Source organism: Ilyonectria robusta, assembly GCF_021365365.1.
Source record: "Ilyonectria robusta strain PMI_751 chromosome Unknown BGZ61scaffold_13, whole genome shotgun sequence".
Lineage (NCBI taxonomy): Eukaryota > Fungi > Ascomycota > Sordariomycetes > Hypocreales > Nectriaceae > Ilyonectria > Ilyonectria robusta.
Genome location: NW_025764447.1, coordinates 1,069,462 through 1,082,623, shown reverse-complemented (window position 1 = coordinate 1,082,623; position 13,162 = coordinate 1,069,462). Strand labels below are relative to the sequence as shown.

Genomic DNA, 13,162 nt, shown 5'->3' with positions numbered 1-13,162 from the left:
ACGCACCACCGACCGTCTGATATCCTTGGACTCCCAACGTCTTTTCGACAAGCAACCACCACCTTGAACCACCTTGAACCACATTAAACCACGACAACAATAGATTTACCTCTTCCCATATCCATCGTCTCATCGACTCATCCCATCTTATCATCATCATCATCATCCTCTTTCTTCTTCCTAATCATCTATTCCGCCGGACCGAGACAACGCCTCCTCGACGAATACCCACCCCCCACTCACACACCTTACACACACCTACACAACATCTACACCCCCCTTCTTCGCACGCTGTCTTACAGTACTCTCACACGTGCATATACACACACCTCCCCTGGCCATCTCCAGCCACAGCCACCTCCGCCTCCAGCCATATCTGAGCAACAATCGACACATCTCAGTCTATCATCGTCTTCACTCTCGACACAATGGCCGACGTATCATTCGACTACTTTGACCACCCCCAGCAGCGGAAACAGGTATGCTGCCAATCAACTCTCTTTCCCTCCAGAACCAATCTCCCCTCCCATCTCCCTTCGCTCGCCTCTGCCATTCACATGTCCGCATTACCACCGATCACATCCCCGTTCTTGTATGCGGTTGCACGTACCCTGGTCTGGGGCCTCGTTTTTACGGCACACATATGTTCCCCTCCTCCCCCCTCACCTCACCTCACTCTTCCTCTTCAGGCCATTGCAAAGACTCAAGCCTATCCTGTTCTGTCTTGTCATTCTTAACATCACGCCAACACACCCATCTATTCTATTCCATCCTGTCCTATCCTATCCTATCCTACCCTATCCGATTCAATCCCAATCCCATCCTTCTATCCAACCCTCAACCATCCCCACCACATCTCTCATAGCACACCACAAGCCACACCATATACTCTCTACATCACTCCATTACCTCTTCGTCAACAAGACCTAACCCCCCTTTCAGAACCTGGGTCTTCCCATCTCGCTCTACGACCCAGCCGACTTCAGCGGCGACTCGTCTCACTCGCCCGACTCTCCGCTGTCGCCCGTCTTTGCCAACCCCTACCAGCTTCCCGTCGCCAACGAGTGGGTCAGCTGGGACGACAAGGCTACTCTATCTCCTGACCTCGACGCGCTCCCCAAGCAGGAGTCCTTTGACAGCATCAACCTCTCTACCATTCCCTCCCGGAACAACATGGAGCTCAGCCCCGCCATCAACCCCAACGACCTCGCTGGCACCATCACTGATGCTGTCCCCTTTGGCAGAGTCGGCCTGAATGACATCGACACCCAGCCTCTCTTCCAGACCCCCATGTCCTCCATCTCTCCTCAGCCTCACCAGCTCCAAAACTCCGTCATGCCTACCGCCACCAACCCTATGTCTAACAGCATGGATGCCAAGGACGCGCCTAACCGATATCCTTCGCGGAAGCGCAAGTCCTCCGGCTCGGGCAGCGCCTCGTCGCGTTCGTCCACCTCGCCTCCTCCCGCCACCCGCCGCCACTGCTCGCCTCCTAAGAAGACGGCCCACAACATGATCGAGAAACGCTACCGAACAAACCTCAACGACAAGATTGCCGCTCTCCGCGACTCTGTGCCCGCTCTTCGCGTCATGGTCCACCGATTAGAGCAGCAGGCCCCCGAAGGCGTCGAGGACGAGCTCTGTGAGGAGGATCTCGGCGGCCTCGCTCCCGCGCACAAGCTCAACAAGGCCACCATTCTTAGCAAGGCCACCGAGTACATTGCCCACCTTGAGAAACAGAACAAGAGCCTTGCTCGGGAAAACAACCAGCTCCGGAATCGTGTCGAGGGATTCGAGATGCTCGTCATGAGCCGAGATCAGGCGCCACCTCCTGGAGTCTGGGCTTAAACACTCGGCTCGTGAAAAGGGATCATAACTCCCGTGTTATGAATTATGATATCCTGGAGTTTTCTGGCGCAAAGAGGAAAGGGACAGAATCTGCATTTTGCCATTACAATCGGCGCATTTGGAGGCGTCGGCCTACGGGCCTTGGGACAAAACTTGGGAAGGAATTCTGTTTTTGATAGTATATAACAATCTCCATCCAATACCAATCTTAATCTTGTTTCCCGGAGACGAATTTTTTGATTTGTGATTTCCTGCTTCTACACATGGGGCCTAGAGCTTTAGAGTAACTGATCCGAATCAAAACACCAATAAATGGCACCCGAAGTGAATACGACGAGAACCCAAATACAGTAGCAACTCAGTGTAAGTCGGTGTTCCTAGAAGCCCACCCGCGATCGGACGCGTCAACCACCGACAAGACGATATCGGCACCAAGTTTTGGAAAGGCTGCCATAGCACATGGCAGACGTATGTCAGCCACAAGGACCTGGCGTGATAGAGGCTCCACGGCCGGTTGACGTCAGACCACCATGGGCCGGCGCTCAGGCGGTAGGTGGGCCACGGCCCCGGGCACATGGCTCATGGGACCGGGCCGCGTGGGGTGACTCTGGGGGGAGAGGGTCGTTCCACTTCTCGGCCAGACGGTGCATCTTCGCGGGCGGGTGACCGTCGGGTTGGTGGAATTGGTGAAGGGATGGGATGAGGGTTTTGGGGAGTGGGTAGATGGTGGAAGTTTGTTTTCAAGCGCGGGTGGGGGGTTTGCAGAGACGAACAGAGGGGGTATGCGAGGAATATGGAAAGGGGGATATGCTTGATGGGAGGTGGTTGTTTGTAAGTTGGGTGGAAAGGAGATGGCTGTGTGGGTGTGGGTGGTAGGGGAATGATGGAGTCAAGAGATGTCTGAGCCTGGTGTTTATGTTTTAAGCTCACAATGTGGTTTTGGGAACCTTACTGTAATTGAATATTGATTTTGTTCTCATGTAATGTGACGGATGAGTATTAGATGTTTGCTCTTGTGCAGATGAGAGGGAGGACCTGTATACTCGCCATTCTGACGAGAGTCAACGTCTACTACAAAAGAGTATATCTGGACTATAAAACGACGAATCTGTATTGGCCGAGACACAAATACTGTCATTGCCCAGAGTGATAGGACATCCGGGCTGGATAGAGCTGCTATCAGAGGTGGTGGCGGTTCCTGACGTCACGGCTAAGTGGATCGCTGTGGTGTGACGTGCATGAGATGGTTTTCGGCAGTTGGGCACAGCGAGATTCACAACGATGCAGAAGGGTCAGTGCCGGGAACACTGGATTGACTGAGTGCGTGAATTATTTACGTTTATCATTTATCGAGTGTTTGGATATGGTTGATTTGGGTGGTTACTGGCAGATGACAGGAGATGTTCGGTAGTCGCTTATCGATTCTGATGATGGCCTGGCGATAAGATTGCGATGAATCCGGGGGAGAATGTGGCAAGCCCGTGTTATTTCCCGGGCGAAGGTGGTAAGATGTTGGGAAATTGAAGCTGGAGCAGAAATAATTGGGCTTGCACACGCCCTGAAATCACGAATCTTGGTGGGTAAAGAGCCATACTGCGATGATGATTGTTGGGACGGTGGTGATGCGGGAGAGCAGAGGAGCGGCCTGGACGGAGCCCCACTTGCTTGTCACTGGCATCCGTGGGGCCGCCCGGGGACCGGAAATTCCCCTGCAGTAGCAGCGCTGTGGTGTCTCGAAGTGGCTGGAGCAGGTTAGACGCCGTAGTCCAGCGCGCGGCGCAAGTGAAAAGGGCAGCCTGCCACGCCGAAGAGGAATCTGGCCTAGTTTGCTAGAATTGAACGCGATCTCTCACATGCTAAGAACTAATCAACCGTCGCTGGACGGAGCGTGGGCATTCAGGCACTCACTCAATGACAAAGCAGGCCACAAGGCATACTGCACTCTGGCCACTCACAGCCCGCACGCCGCGATAGCGACAGGGATGCGAGCTGTTAGGCTGGCTGAGGCGTCGGCTCCCTCGCACTAACAGCCCGCCGGTGACTAACGGGACGTGGTCGAGACGCCATGTTGCAAGCAGCAGCACGGAAAAACGCCCTCAACTCGCCGTTTGTGCGCGTCGCTGGCAAGGTTTGTGGCATAGGCAGCCAGTTGTCGAGCAAGCCAAGAGGCTTGTGGTAGGTGAACCTGGTGACTCAGGCAGAGAAGTGCGTTGGTGCTTGGTAAGGACAGCACTTACAACGTCCTACCAAACCAGGCATCCAATCTAGGCCTTTGTTTGCGATGAAGACACACACAGGCAGCAGCAGGGCATATAAACATGACTTTAATTCCCAATCCGATCAATCTATTCTTCTCTCTTTCTCATCACAAACAATCAATCAAACCATCCATTCTATCCCCGCCCGCCTGGCAGACTGCAAAACCGCCTCGACTGCGCTGCTAACCAAGCCCTGTAATCTCAACTTCACTGGCCCAGCCCAGCCCAGCGCTCCGCCACCTCAGCCGCACTAGCACAAACAACCCCTCAAATCGACGACATCACTGATTCACTCTGTGCAGCGCAGCGTCGACTATATCAACGACGTGCTGTCCGTCATTTTTCACTTTCATTCTTCATCATCTACATCTCCATCACACTCTGAATCGATACCCCGGATTTGTTATCCATCACGTCGCTTGACTCAACGACACAGCTACCTCCCTGCCGCTGAGATCCATCTACACCAACTCATCAGCCCACACGAACCCTTCAGTCTTTCTTTCTAATAAACGCCCCCAAAAACCGCCATCATGTTTGGCAGACCATACGTCGCACCCCTTCCCTTCTGCGGATGCTTCATCTGGGTGGAGAGCGTCCAAAAGTTTCTCCCCCAAGTCAAAGTCAACGTCCACACAACCATCCTCGACACCACATCCCGTACAACCCTCACCCAGACATTTGCCAACCCCAACAAGGACAAAGCCCTGGACGAGATTAAATACGTCTTCCCCCTCTACGATGGAGTTTCCGTGGTCGCCTTCACCTGCACGGTGGGTGACCGTGTGATCAAGGGCGTCGTCAAGGAGCGCCAAAAGGCCAAGCAGGTCTACGAGGAAGCTACAGCTCGTGGCGAGACGGCCGGTTTGTTCGAGCAGTCGCTTGAGTCGGCCGACGTCTTCACCACCACAATCGGCAACGTTCCCGCTGGCGAGAAGATCACCGTCGACATCACCTACCTCGGCGAGCTGAAGCACGATGCCGAAGTTGACGGCGTCCGCTTCACCATCCCTACTCAGATAGCGCCTCGCTACGGAGCCACCTCAAGCCTGTCCTCAAGCCATCCCTGGTTCAAGGAAGAGGGAATCTCCATCACCGTCGACGCTGAGATGCCTGACGGTTCTGCTATCAAGTCCATCCAGTCGCCCTCCCACCCCATCTCCGTGAGCATCGGCACCACTTCCGCAGCAGCATCTGCCGAGCCTTCACTGCGCAAGGCATCCGCAACGCTGTCGCAGGGAGCGGCCAACCTAGACAAGGAATTTGTGATTCAGGTTGTGGCCACCAAGATGGGCGAGCCGTCGGCCTTTGTCGAGACTCACCCGACCATCCCCAACCAGCGCGCCCTCATGGCCACGCTCGTGCCCAAGTTCAAGCTGCCCGCCGAGAAGCCTGAAATCGTCTTCCTGTGTGACCGCAGCGGTAGCATGTCCGGCACCATCCCCGACCTCGTCGCCGCCCTCAACATCTTCCTCAAGTCCCTGCCGGTCGGAGTCAAGTTTAACATCTGCAGTTTCGGCTCCTCCTTCACCTTCCTCTGGCCCAAGTCCAAGACCTATAGCCAAGAGTCTCTCGATGAAGCTGTCCGTCACATCGCGACTTTCGGTGCCGATTATGGTGGCACTGAGATGGTGGAACCCTTCAAGGCCACCGTTGAACGGCGCTACAAGGATATGAACCTCGAGGTCTTCCTCCTCACCGACGGCGCCATCTGGGACCAGGCCCGGCTCTTTGAACTTGTCAATGAAAAGGTTACCGAGAGCAAGGGTGCTGTCCGCGTCTTTTCTCTTGGCGTGGGATCCGGTGCCAGCACTGCTCTGATTGAGGGAGTTGCCCGCGCCGGCAACGGATTCTCGCAGACGGTTGCTGACAACGAAAAGATGGACAAGAAGGTTGTTCGCATGCTCAAGGGTTCCCTGTTCCCCCACATCACTGATTACACACTGGATATCAAGTACGAAAAGTCCGAGACCAAGGCTGTGGAAACTGAGGATGACGATGATTTCGAGGTGGTCGAGAAAGTCATGGACGCCCTCAGTATCCGCACCCTCGTTGAGAAAGAGGAGGAGAAGAAGCCCAAGGAGAAGATTTCCCTCTTTGACAGCAGTGTCGACGCGGACGACGATACCGAGATGGCCGATGCTCCCAATGCCCTTGACACCAAATTCGACCATCTCCCGACCGCCACCGTCCCCCGCTATCTACAGACGCCCGCGACGATCCCACCCCTATTCCCCTTCAATCGAACCACCGTCTATGTCCTGCTCTCGGATTCCACTCCGGCCCAGAAGCCCAAGTCGGTGATCCTCAGGGGCACCTCCACCCGCGGGCCCCTGGAGCTAGAGATCCCCATCGTCAACCTGGCTGACAAGGCCACCACGATCCACCAGCTCGCCGCCCGCAAGGAGGTCAAGGAGCTCGAGGAGGGCCGTGGCTGGCTCACCTTGGCCAAGGACGAGGCCGGGAAGCTCCTGAAGGAGAAGCACGAGGGCTACTTCTCGGACATGGTCGAGCGAGAGGCTGTCCGGCTTGGCGTTGAGTACCAAGTTGGCGGTAAGTGGTGTTCCTTTGTTGCTGTCGAGGAGTCCGACGACTCAACCGGCGACGGACCCAAGAAGGAGAAAGCGGCTCAGAGCATGAACGAGTTGATCACTCGTGTAACGGAACGGGGAGAGAGGCTGGACAGCCTTGTCAACTCAGCTACCGCCTTGAACGCACAGGCTGTTGGTTTTGCCCGAACGGCTAGAAAGTCCTCGGGCAGCATGTTTGGCTCGTCGATGTTTTCAAGCAAGAAGAAGTCGTCGGCAGCGCCCATGGCCAGCTTCGGTGCTCCCCCTCCGGCCCCCTTGGCTCGCCGCCTTGCCAGCCCGATCGTGAACCTCTTCGGCGGCGGTGGCAGCTCTGCTCAGCCCCAACAGATGATACAGCCCCAGCAGATGATGCAGTCCCAGGGGTTGTTTGGCGGTCCGCCCTCCGGAGGCCGAGGCGGCGGTGCCTTTGGCGGTGCTCCGCAAGCACCTGGTGGTGGACTGTTTGGAAATGCTCCGCAAGCAGCCGGTGGTGGACTGTTTGGAAATGCTACACAGGCATCGGGATTCGGAAGCTCAAATTCAGCTTCCTGCTCGGCCGATGGTGCATCGCCTTTCATGTCCAAGCCGTCTGCTACCGGCTCTCTATTCGGGAGCGCGCCTCCACATCCACCTGCCGCCCCGGGAATGATGATGCTCTCTGCCCAACCAACTGGATTCTCTGCAGCTGATGAGTCCTATGAAAAGGGGATCGGAAATGCAACTCCAGCTTTAGAGGCTACGAAGAGTAGCACTGCCTCGAGAAGACGAAGCCTCTTCTCCATGGCCAGCTCACCTGCCCCAGCCTCTGCTCCAGCCTCCCTCCCGACGCCCGACACTTCCGACCCCCTGCAGACCCTCACCTCTCTCCAGACCTTTGTCGGAAGCTGGTCCTGGAGCGGGACGCTCGAGAAGGTCTTGGGCGTCACCTCCGCGGCCGCCTCCAAGCTGAACCTCCCTGATACCGTAGCCAGCCGCGCGGACCGAGACGTCATCCTGGCCACCATGTGCGCCGTAGTGTTCTTCAAGAAGAACCTCAAGGCGGAGAAGGATGCCTGGGAGATGTTGGTTGAGAAGGCGGAGACCTGGCTGGAGGAGCAGCTGGGTGAGAGTGTGGAGGAGTTAGAGAAGTTGATTGAGAGTCTATTTTGAGGGATGAAATTGGGTTTGGTGCTTTCTTACGATTAATGGTTTAGGATTGGGCTTGGGATGGGACTTGGAATAGTTATGTACCCCAAATCGCGGCTTATTAGGCCACATGGAAATGATATACCAGATGAATGACATTTGACTGCTTTTTTTCTTACCTTGGATGGATTGAGATAAACAGAATGATATCAAGTGTTTGTGAAACCCGTCTTCTTTAGAATAGCAACTCTTGATACTACACACAGATTGTGAGTGAGACAGTAATAAATGAATCCCTCAATATCCAACTAGTCTGTTCAATTGTCCGTCAATTTCCTGAGCCTACCGCTTATAGACTAAGTAAGATCTGGAAAGTTTCCGCAAAATTGCCTATCCAATATCCTCCCAGATCATAGCAACGTAGCAGACCCCACACTGCGACAACGCCTCGTACTCAAAAGGTCAATGACTAAACTATCTGTGTGTTCCAAACGCCAACAATCCATAAATTCACGTGTTTTCTTCAGCTAGCCGAAGAATTCTTGACAATCGCAAAGCCACAGCGCCATCACCAATCCTGGCCATGTTTAGACCAGAGTTTTGTGATGTGGTGGCATCGCGCGGCCCTCGCCTCCGAAGACCTGGTCCAGCAACTCGCCGGCCGTTGGGCGAGCGTCGGGTGACGGCTCCGCCATTGCCTTGATGGGATCAGAAAAGAATTTAGCGGCGTGGTAGGTTGCATCAGGGATGGAGATTGGGGACCCTTTTGCACAACTGCCCTGAATGCGGCCGAGGTCGAGCGTGAAAACAATTGTCGTAAATAGAGACCACACGGCTGCTTTGAGGGTGTGGTCCCTACTCAGGTCACCCCTCAACTCGGGAGCGACAAACCAGCAGTTGGGGGGGTGAAGTCGATTGGTTCTGTCGATACAAGCAAAACTGGAATTGTTAAGTTGGTAGTTGTACGAACCATCGGGACGCTCTGTGTACAGGATATTTTTTGGACACACATTGCAGTAAGTAATCCCTTCGACAGCCAGGTAATCCAACGCCTGTAGCATGTGGTGTAGAAGAGTGTTAATGCGAGAGAGGTCTTCGCGGAAGTACTCTTTGAGGTCTGTGATGTTACCTTGTTTGAGGCTCGTGATGATTTTGAGGGTTTGAGGGGTTTCGGGGGTTTGGGGGATTTGCTGGGCCCCGATGAATTCAACTATGTGAGGCTGTTAGCAAGTTAGGTTCTGTTCCAACACATGGGACTTGAAGAAATGAAGAGAGCTTACATGGGACTGCCTGGCAATTTCCTTCGTGATTCGGACCAATTCAGGACGAAGATCCCAGGTCGTCAGTGGGAGGCGAAAGTACTTGACGGCAACGTATCCGCCAGAGTCTATATCGATGGCCTCGAAGACGTCACTCGACAGCCCTGTGGCGATCAGTCGTCTTGGCAGGACCCTCATCGCTTGGGAAATGCCTTTTGTATGGAGCGTAGTAGAACGAGAACGGTCTGCGGGAAGCTCCCAGATGGTGCGAGGTAACATGCCACATGGGCCACGGGGGCCGTTGATGAGCGGAAAGGGGGGATTTTTTGCCCAAGTGATTGTCCACTGGAATCCACCAACACCACTACCAGGAAATCCGAATTGGAGGTTGATCTTGTCGTTGACAACGACACGGCGAGGAGACCCCCAGAAGGCCGTGGATTTTTCCCCCAAGAGCACAGTCGAGGCGTCAGGAGAACGATCGTACAACAGTATCTCGCCAGTCAGCCTGTGCATCTCAAAGGAACACTGGATGTCCGCAACTTTGTCGTCTTTGATCTTCCAAGTACCTCGACGGCCGAAGCTGATGAGCGTCAAGTCGGTGTTCCGGCAAGGCAGCTTTACTGGGATTGATCGCCCGAAATTGCGTTGATTCTGCCATAATGGTTTCTCCCGGACTGAGAAGTCGTGAGTGCTCTTCTTGGCACTGAGAGCCACCTTGCCGGCTTTGGTATCTGGGAACAGGGCAAATATGCCTCTGGGCGTCTTCTTCTTAGCCGGCATTGTGACGAAATTCGACGGCAGGGGGTAGTATGTATCCGAGGTATTAAATATCTCCTGGGACAAAGTGTAGAAGAGATGATGAAGTTGATCTGAGAGTGTCTAGGTTGAGATTAACCTGAGAGATGGGCAGGTTAATATATATTTCTCTAGAGTCACTAACCATGCATGAAGACATTCAAGCTCTTGTCTAGCAAACACGGTTTCATCACATCTCCAAAGTTTGTCATGTTGCTTCCTGATATCCACGTATGGGTTGGGTCTTGGAGAGAGATGGATAACGTCGGATGTTTGGCCGATCGTGATGCTTTGGAGTCCCGCAACCCCAGCTGGGTTGAATGGATTGAAACGAGGCAGACACCTGTTTTCTTCCGACTACTTCTTTGCCTGGTTAGGTGCTTTGTTTGAGGGCTAGGTAGACACCAGCCTGGACAGATGCCAAACATCAAGTTGACTAACGCAGCAAGTTACCAACAAAGAGGATACTGCTTGTAACTAGTTACGGATTATTACATGTCATATTTAATTTGCTTGAGCAGGTGAAAGGACGACCATGTGCCTGATGCGATATGGACGACGAACATGGTTCGTTTCGTCAGAGATATTCCCAAGCTGAACGGGATTTCTTTGCAAATAAGAGCTGATTACTGTTTCGATGAAGATAACCCCGGGCTGCATTTACTTCAACGATACTGCTGAATTTCTACTAGTTTAGCGACGCCTAGCTATAGCGAACAATTATTTCTCCACGGGGCTTTGCAAACAACGCATGTTCTTTGACTGATCTAATTACTTCAAACAAGTCAACAACCCTTTGTACGTGCTTCAAACGCTCTGTGCTTGCCTCTTCATGGCGATGACTGCAGAATGAATGGACTCATTTTCTAGGCCGCGCAACCTGCAGCTTTTAGGCCTCCAAATGACAACAGCCCCATGCTTGTCTGGTCTCTAAGATAGTCAAGAGACTTACGAAGCCGATGATTACGAGCCAACAAAGGTGATCCGTAACGCCAATCTGAAACATTGTCCAAGATAGCGACGACGAATCGAAGCCATCCCTGCAATAATCGCCGCAGGGATTATCACCATCGGGATGTTGGTGGATCCGGCTCTCTCAAAGGTGCGTCACCAGCCCCACAGCTCCCCAGCAACAATATCAACAAGGCGGGTTTGATCCTTTGGGAACAATTTGGAAGGATTTTCAAGATGGAGGAGGGAAGTTCAAAGTATCAAAGGCTAGGCAGCGGGAGAAAGAGTGGCGTCAACGTTAGGTTGTCATTCGCTTGCAAAGGAGCAGGTAAACGTTTGGAGGGCCATGGCACTGAGCTGGGAGATTACGCGTCCGACCTCAATAATCCCCGGAGAGGTTGGCTTGACTATGTCTCATTCCATACGTATCTATAGAATCGGGTATCTATCTAGGGTCATTTCAATCGCTACACACAACGCTCCCATTTTATAAAGGTTTAAATGATTTAAAAGTGTCCAAGGACGGCGACGGCAACGGCACCAACAACCATCCAGGCGCTGGGGGCGATGATCAAGCCGAGGCCGGAGGTGGTAGAGGTGACAACGGCGATGCTGGAGGAGGTGGGAGTTGTGCCGGAGCTGTTGCTGGCCGAGTCAGTAGATCCAGGGGTCTCGGTGGCTCCGGAGGAGTCGGTGGAGGAGTCGGTGGAAGAGACGGCAGAGACGTACGTGGCCGAGGCGGTGGAAGCGGAAGTCTTGGTTGGAGCCTTGGTTGTGGTCTTGGTTGAAGTCTTGGAGGAGCTGGTAGACGAGGAGTCACTGTCGTTAACCTGGATGCTGTCCATGTCGCCGGTCTGGTCCGTGTAGGTGTAGCTAGAGCCGGGGTTGAAGTTGGTGACCTTGATGCTCTCGACAGTCATGGTGAAAGGACCGTCATCGTAGTCGGTCTCGCCGCCAGCCCAAGTAATAGTGCCCTCGGAGTTGTCGCTGTCGCCACCGGCCCAAATACCAAGCTTGACGCGCATGGGAGTCTGGGGATACTGGTTGCCGTTGTCGGCGTCGGCGTAGTTCAGGGTGCGCATTGCGGTGCCATCGAGGTACCAGACACACGACTCCTCGGTCCAGTAAAGAGTGTAGTTGTGGCTGGTGCTCTGGGCGTCGTCCACGGCGACGTCGACTTCGCGGTCGGTCGATGTGCTGTTACCCTGGCCGAAGTAGATGGTCTGGACCTCGTTGGCATCACCGCCGAGGAATTCCCAATCACTTCCATGTGTTAGTGGAGAACAGGCGGTTTGAGATGGAGGACTTACAGCTCGTCTAGATCATCGGAGAGGAGGACAACGGAAGAGACAATGCCGGTTCCAGAGGCGGCCTTCATGTGCACTTCGACACGGCCGAAAAAGATGTACCATTCCGACTGGAGAGTCGGGGCATCGCCCTGTTCGGTGATGATGAACTCGGCGCCGCTGGAGGTGTAGTCGACGTCGGTGGAGGCAGTAGACGACCAGTTGTCGCTATCTTCGCCGCTGGTAAAGTCGTAGGAGTAAGTAGAAGAGAGAGCAGTGTCATCGGCACAGTCGGCTAAACATATCAAGTCAATTGGATGCCCCAGAGTATACAACAGGAACAAGTCGACCTACTCTCGTTGGTAGGGTTGCAGTCGCTGTAGGTCTGAGCAGCAGCCCCGGTCAACAAGGCCGCTACGAGAGCGAGGGAATACTGTTTCAACATATTTCAAGCGAGTGAAATGTTACAAAAGACGGATATAGAGCAGAGCGTAAAAGACAGAGCGATGAACAAGTATTTGAGTGAAGGTGGAGGTGAGGTGAAGACAGGGAAAAGAAGCCATTTGAGACGGACTAGCCCGTTCATTTTGACCATCACCGGCAAAGGCTGGGCCGCGACAGTGTGGCCGTCTCAGAGGCGACGACAGGAGCATACGCGGACAGTGGGCTCCATGGGCTGCGTAACCCGGTGCTGCGGATGAAGCCATTTGTGGGGAATCTGTGCATCGGAACTAGGAGGCGACGCGTAACTCGTGATGTGGGACCTCAGGGGGCAGCTTTGATTGACGCCGCTTAGACATAGGAGGACCGCGAGGGGCAAGTACGCGTGTTCAGGGAACTATGAGGGGGATAAAAAAAATAGAAGGGAAAAAAGAGGCCTCTTTGACATCAATTGACCCTCTTTGTTCGTGGGCGGCGTGGTGTTGTTGCGTCTGCGACTGCGCCTGCGTCTTGGCGATGCAGCCATCCGCGCGCTAATCGCCAGCCCGTGGCATCGCATCGGCTGTTCCTGGGCTAACTAGCTGTGACACTGGTCTACGGGTGGCGAGGTGCAGATCCAGGGACGG

General features: G+C 54.1%; 4 protein-coding genes across 4 annotated transcripts; 2 read left to right on the top strand and 2 right to left on the bottom strand.

The window, feature by feature from the left end:
* Positions 1 to 428: 428 nt before the first annotated feature.
* On the top strand, positions 429 to 1,848 carry BGZ61DRAFT_355783 (uncharacterized protein; the record flags this gene model as incomplete). The annotated part of the gene is made up of 2 exons (XM_046240739.1): positions 429 to 479; positions 943 to 1,848. The coding sequence occupies 2 exons, from the start codon at positions 429 to 431 to the stop codon at positions 1,846 to 1,848; spliced, it is 957 nt and encodes a 318-aa protein (XP_046102947.1).
* Positions 1,849 to 4,225: 2,377 nt separating this feature from the next.
* On the top strand, positions 4,226 to 8,104 carry BGZ61DRAFT_454640 (von Willebrand factor type A domain-containing protein). Its single transcript, XM_046246257.1, has one exon. It carries the CDS (start codon positions 4,640 to 4,642, stop codon positions 7,823 to 7,825), a length of 3,186 nt encoding a protein of 1,061 aa, XP_046102946.1. The 5' UTR covers positions 4,226 to 4,639; the 3' UTR covers positions 7,826 to 8,104.
* Positions 8,105 to 8,388: 284 nt separating this feature from the next.
* On the bottom strand, positions 8,389 to 9,843 carry BGZ61DRAFT_534082 (kinase-like domain-containing protein; the record flags this gene model as incomplete). Its single annotated transcript, XM_046254091.1, has 2 exons — positions 8,389 to 9,021; positions 9,082 to 9,843. 2 exons carry the CDS (start codon positions 9,841 to 9,843, stop codon positions 8,389 to 8,391), a joined length of 1,395 nt encoding a protein of 464 aa, XP_046102945.1.
* Positions 9,844 to 11,315: 1,472 nt separating this feature from the next.
* On the bottom strand, positions 11,316 to 12,540 carry BGZ61DRAFT_495201 (concanavalin A-like lectin/glucanase domain-containing protein; the record flags this gene model as incomplete). The annotated part of the gene is made up of 4 exons (XM_046250845.1): positions 11,316 to 11,454; positions 11,539 to 12,072; positions 12,120 to 12,390; positions 12,429 to 12,540. 4 exons carry the CDS (start codon positions 12,538 to 12,540, stop codon positions 11,316 to 11,318), a joined length of 1,056 nt encoding a protein of 351 aa, XP_046102944.1.
* Positions 12,541 to 13,162: the final 622 nt, after the last annotated feature.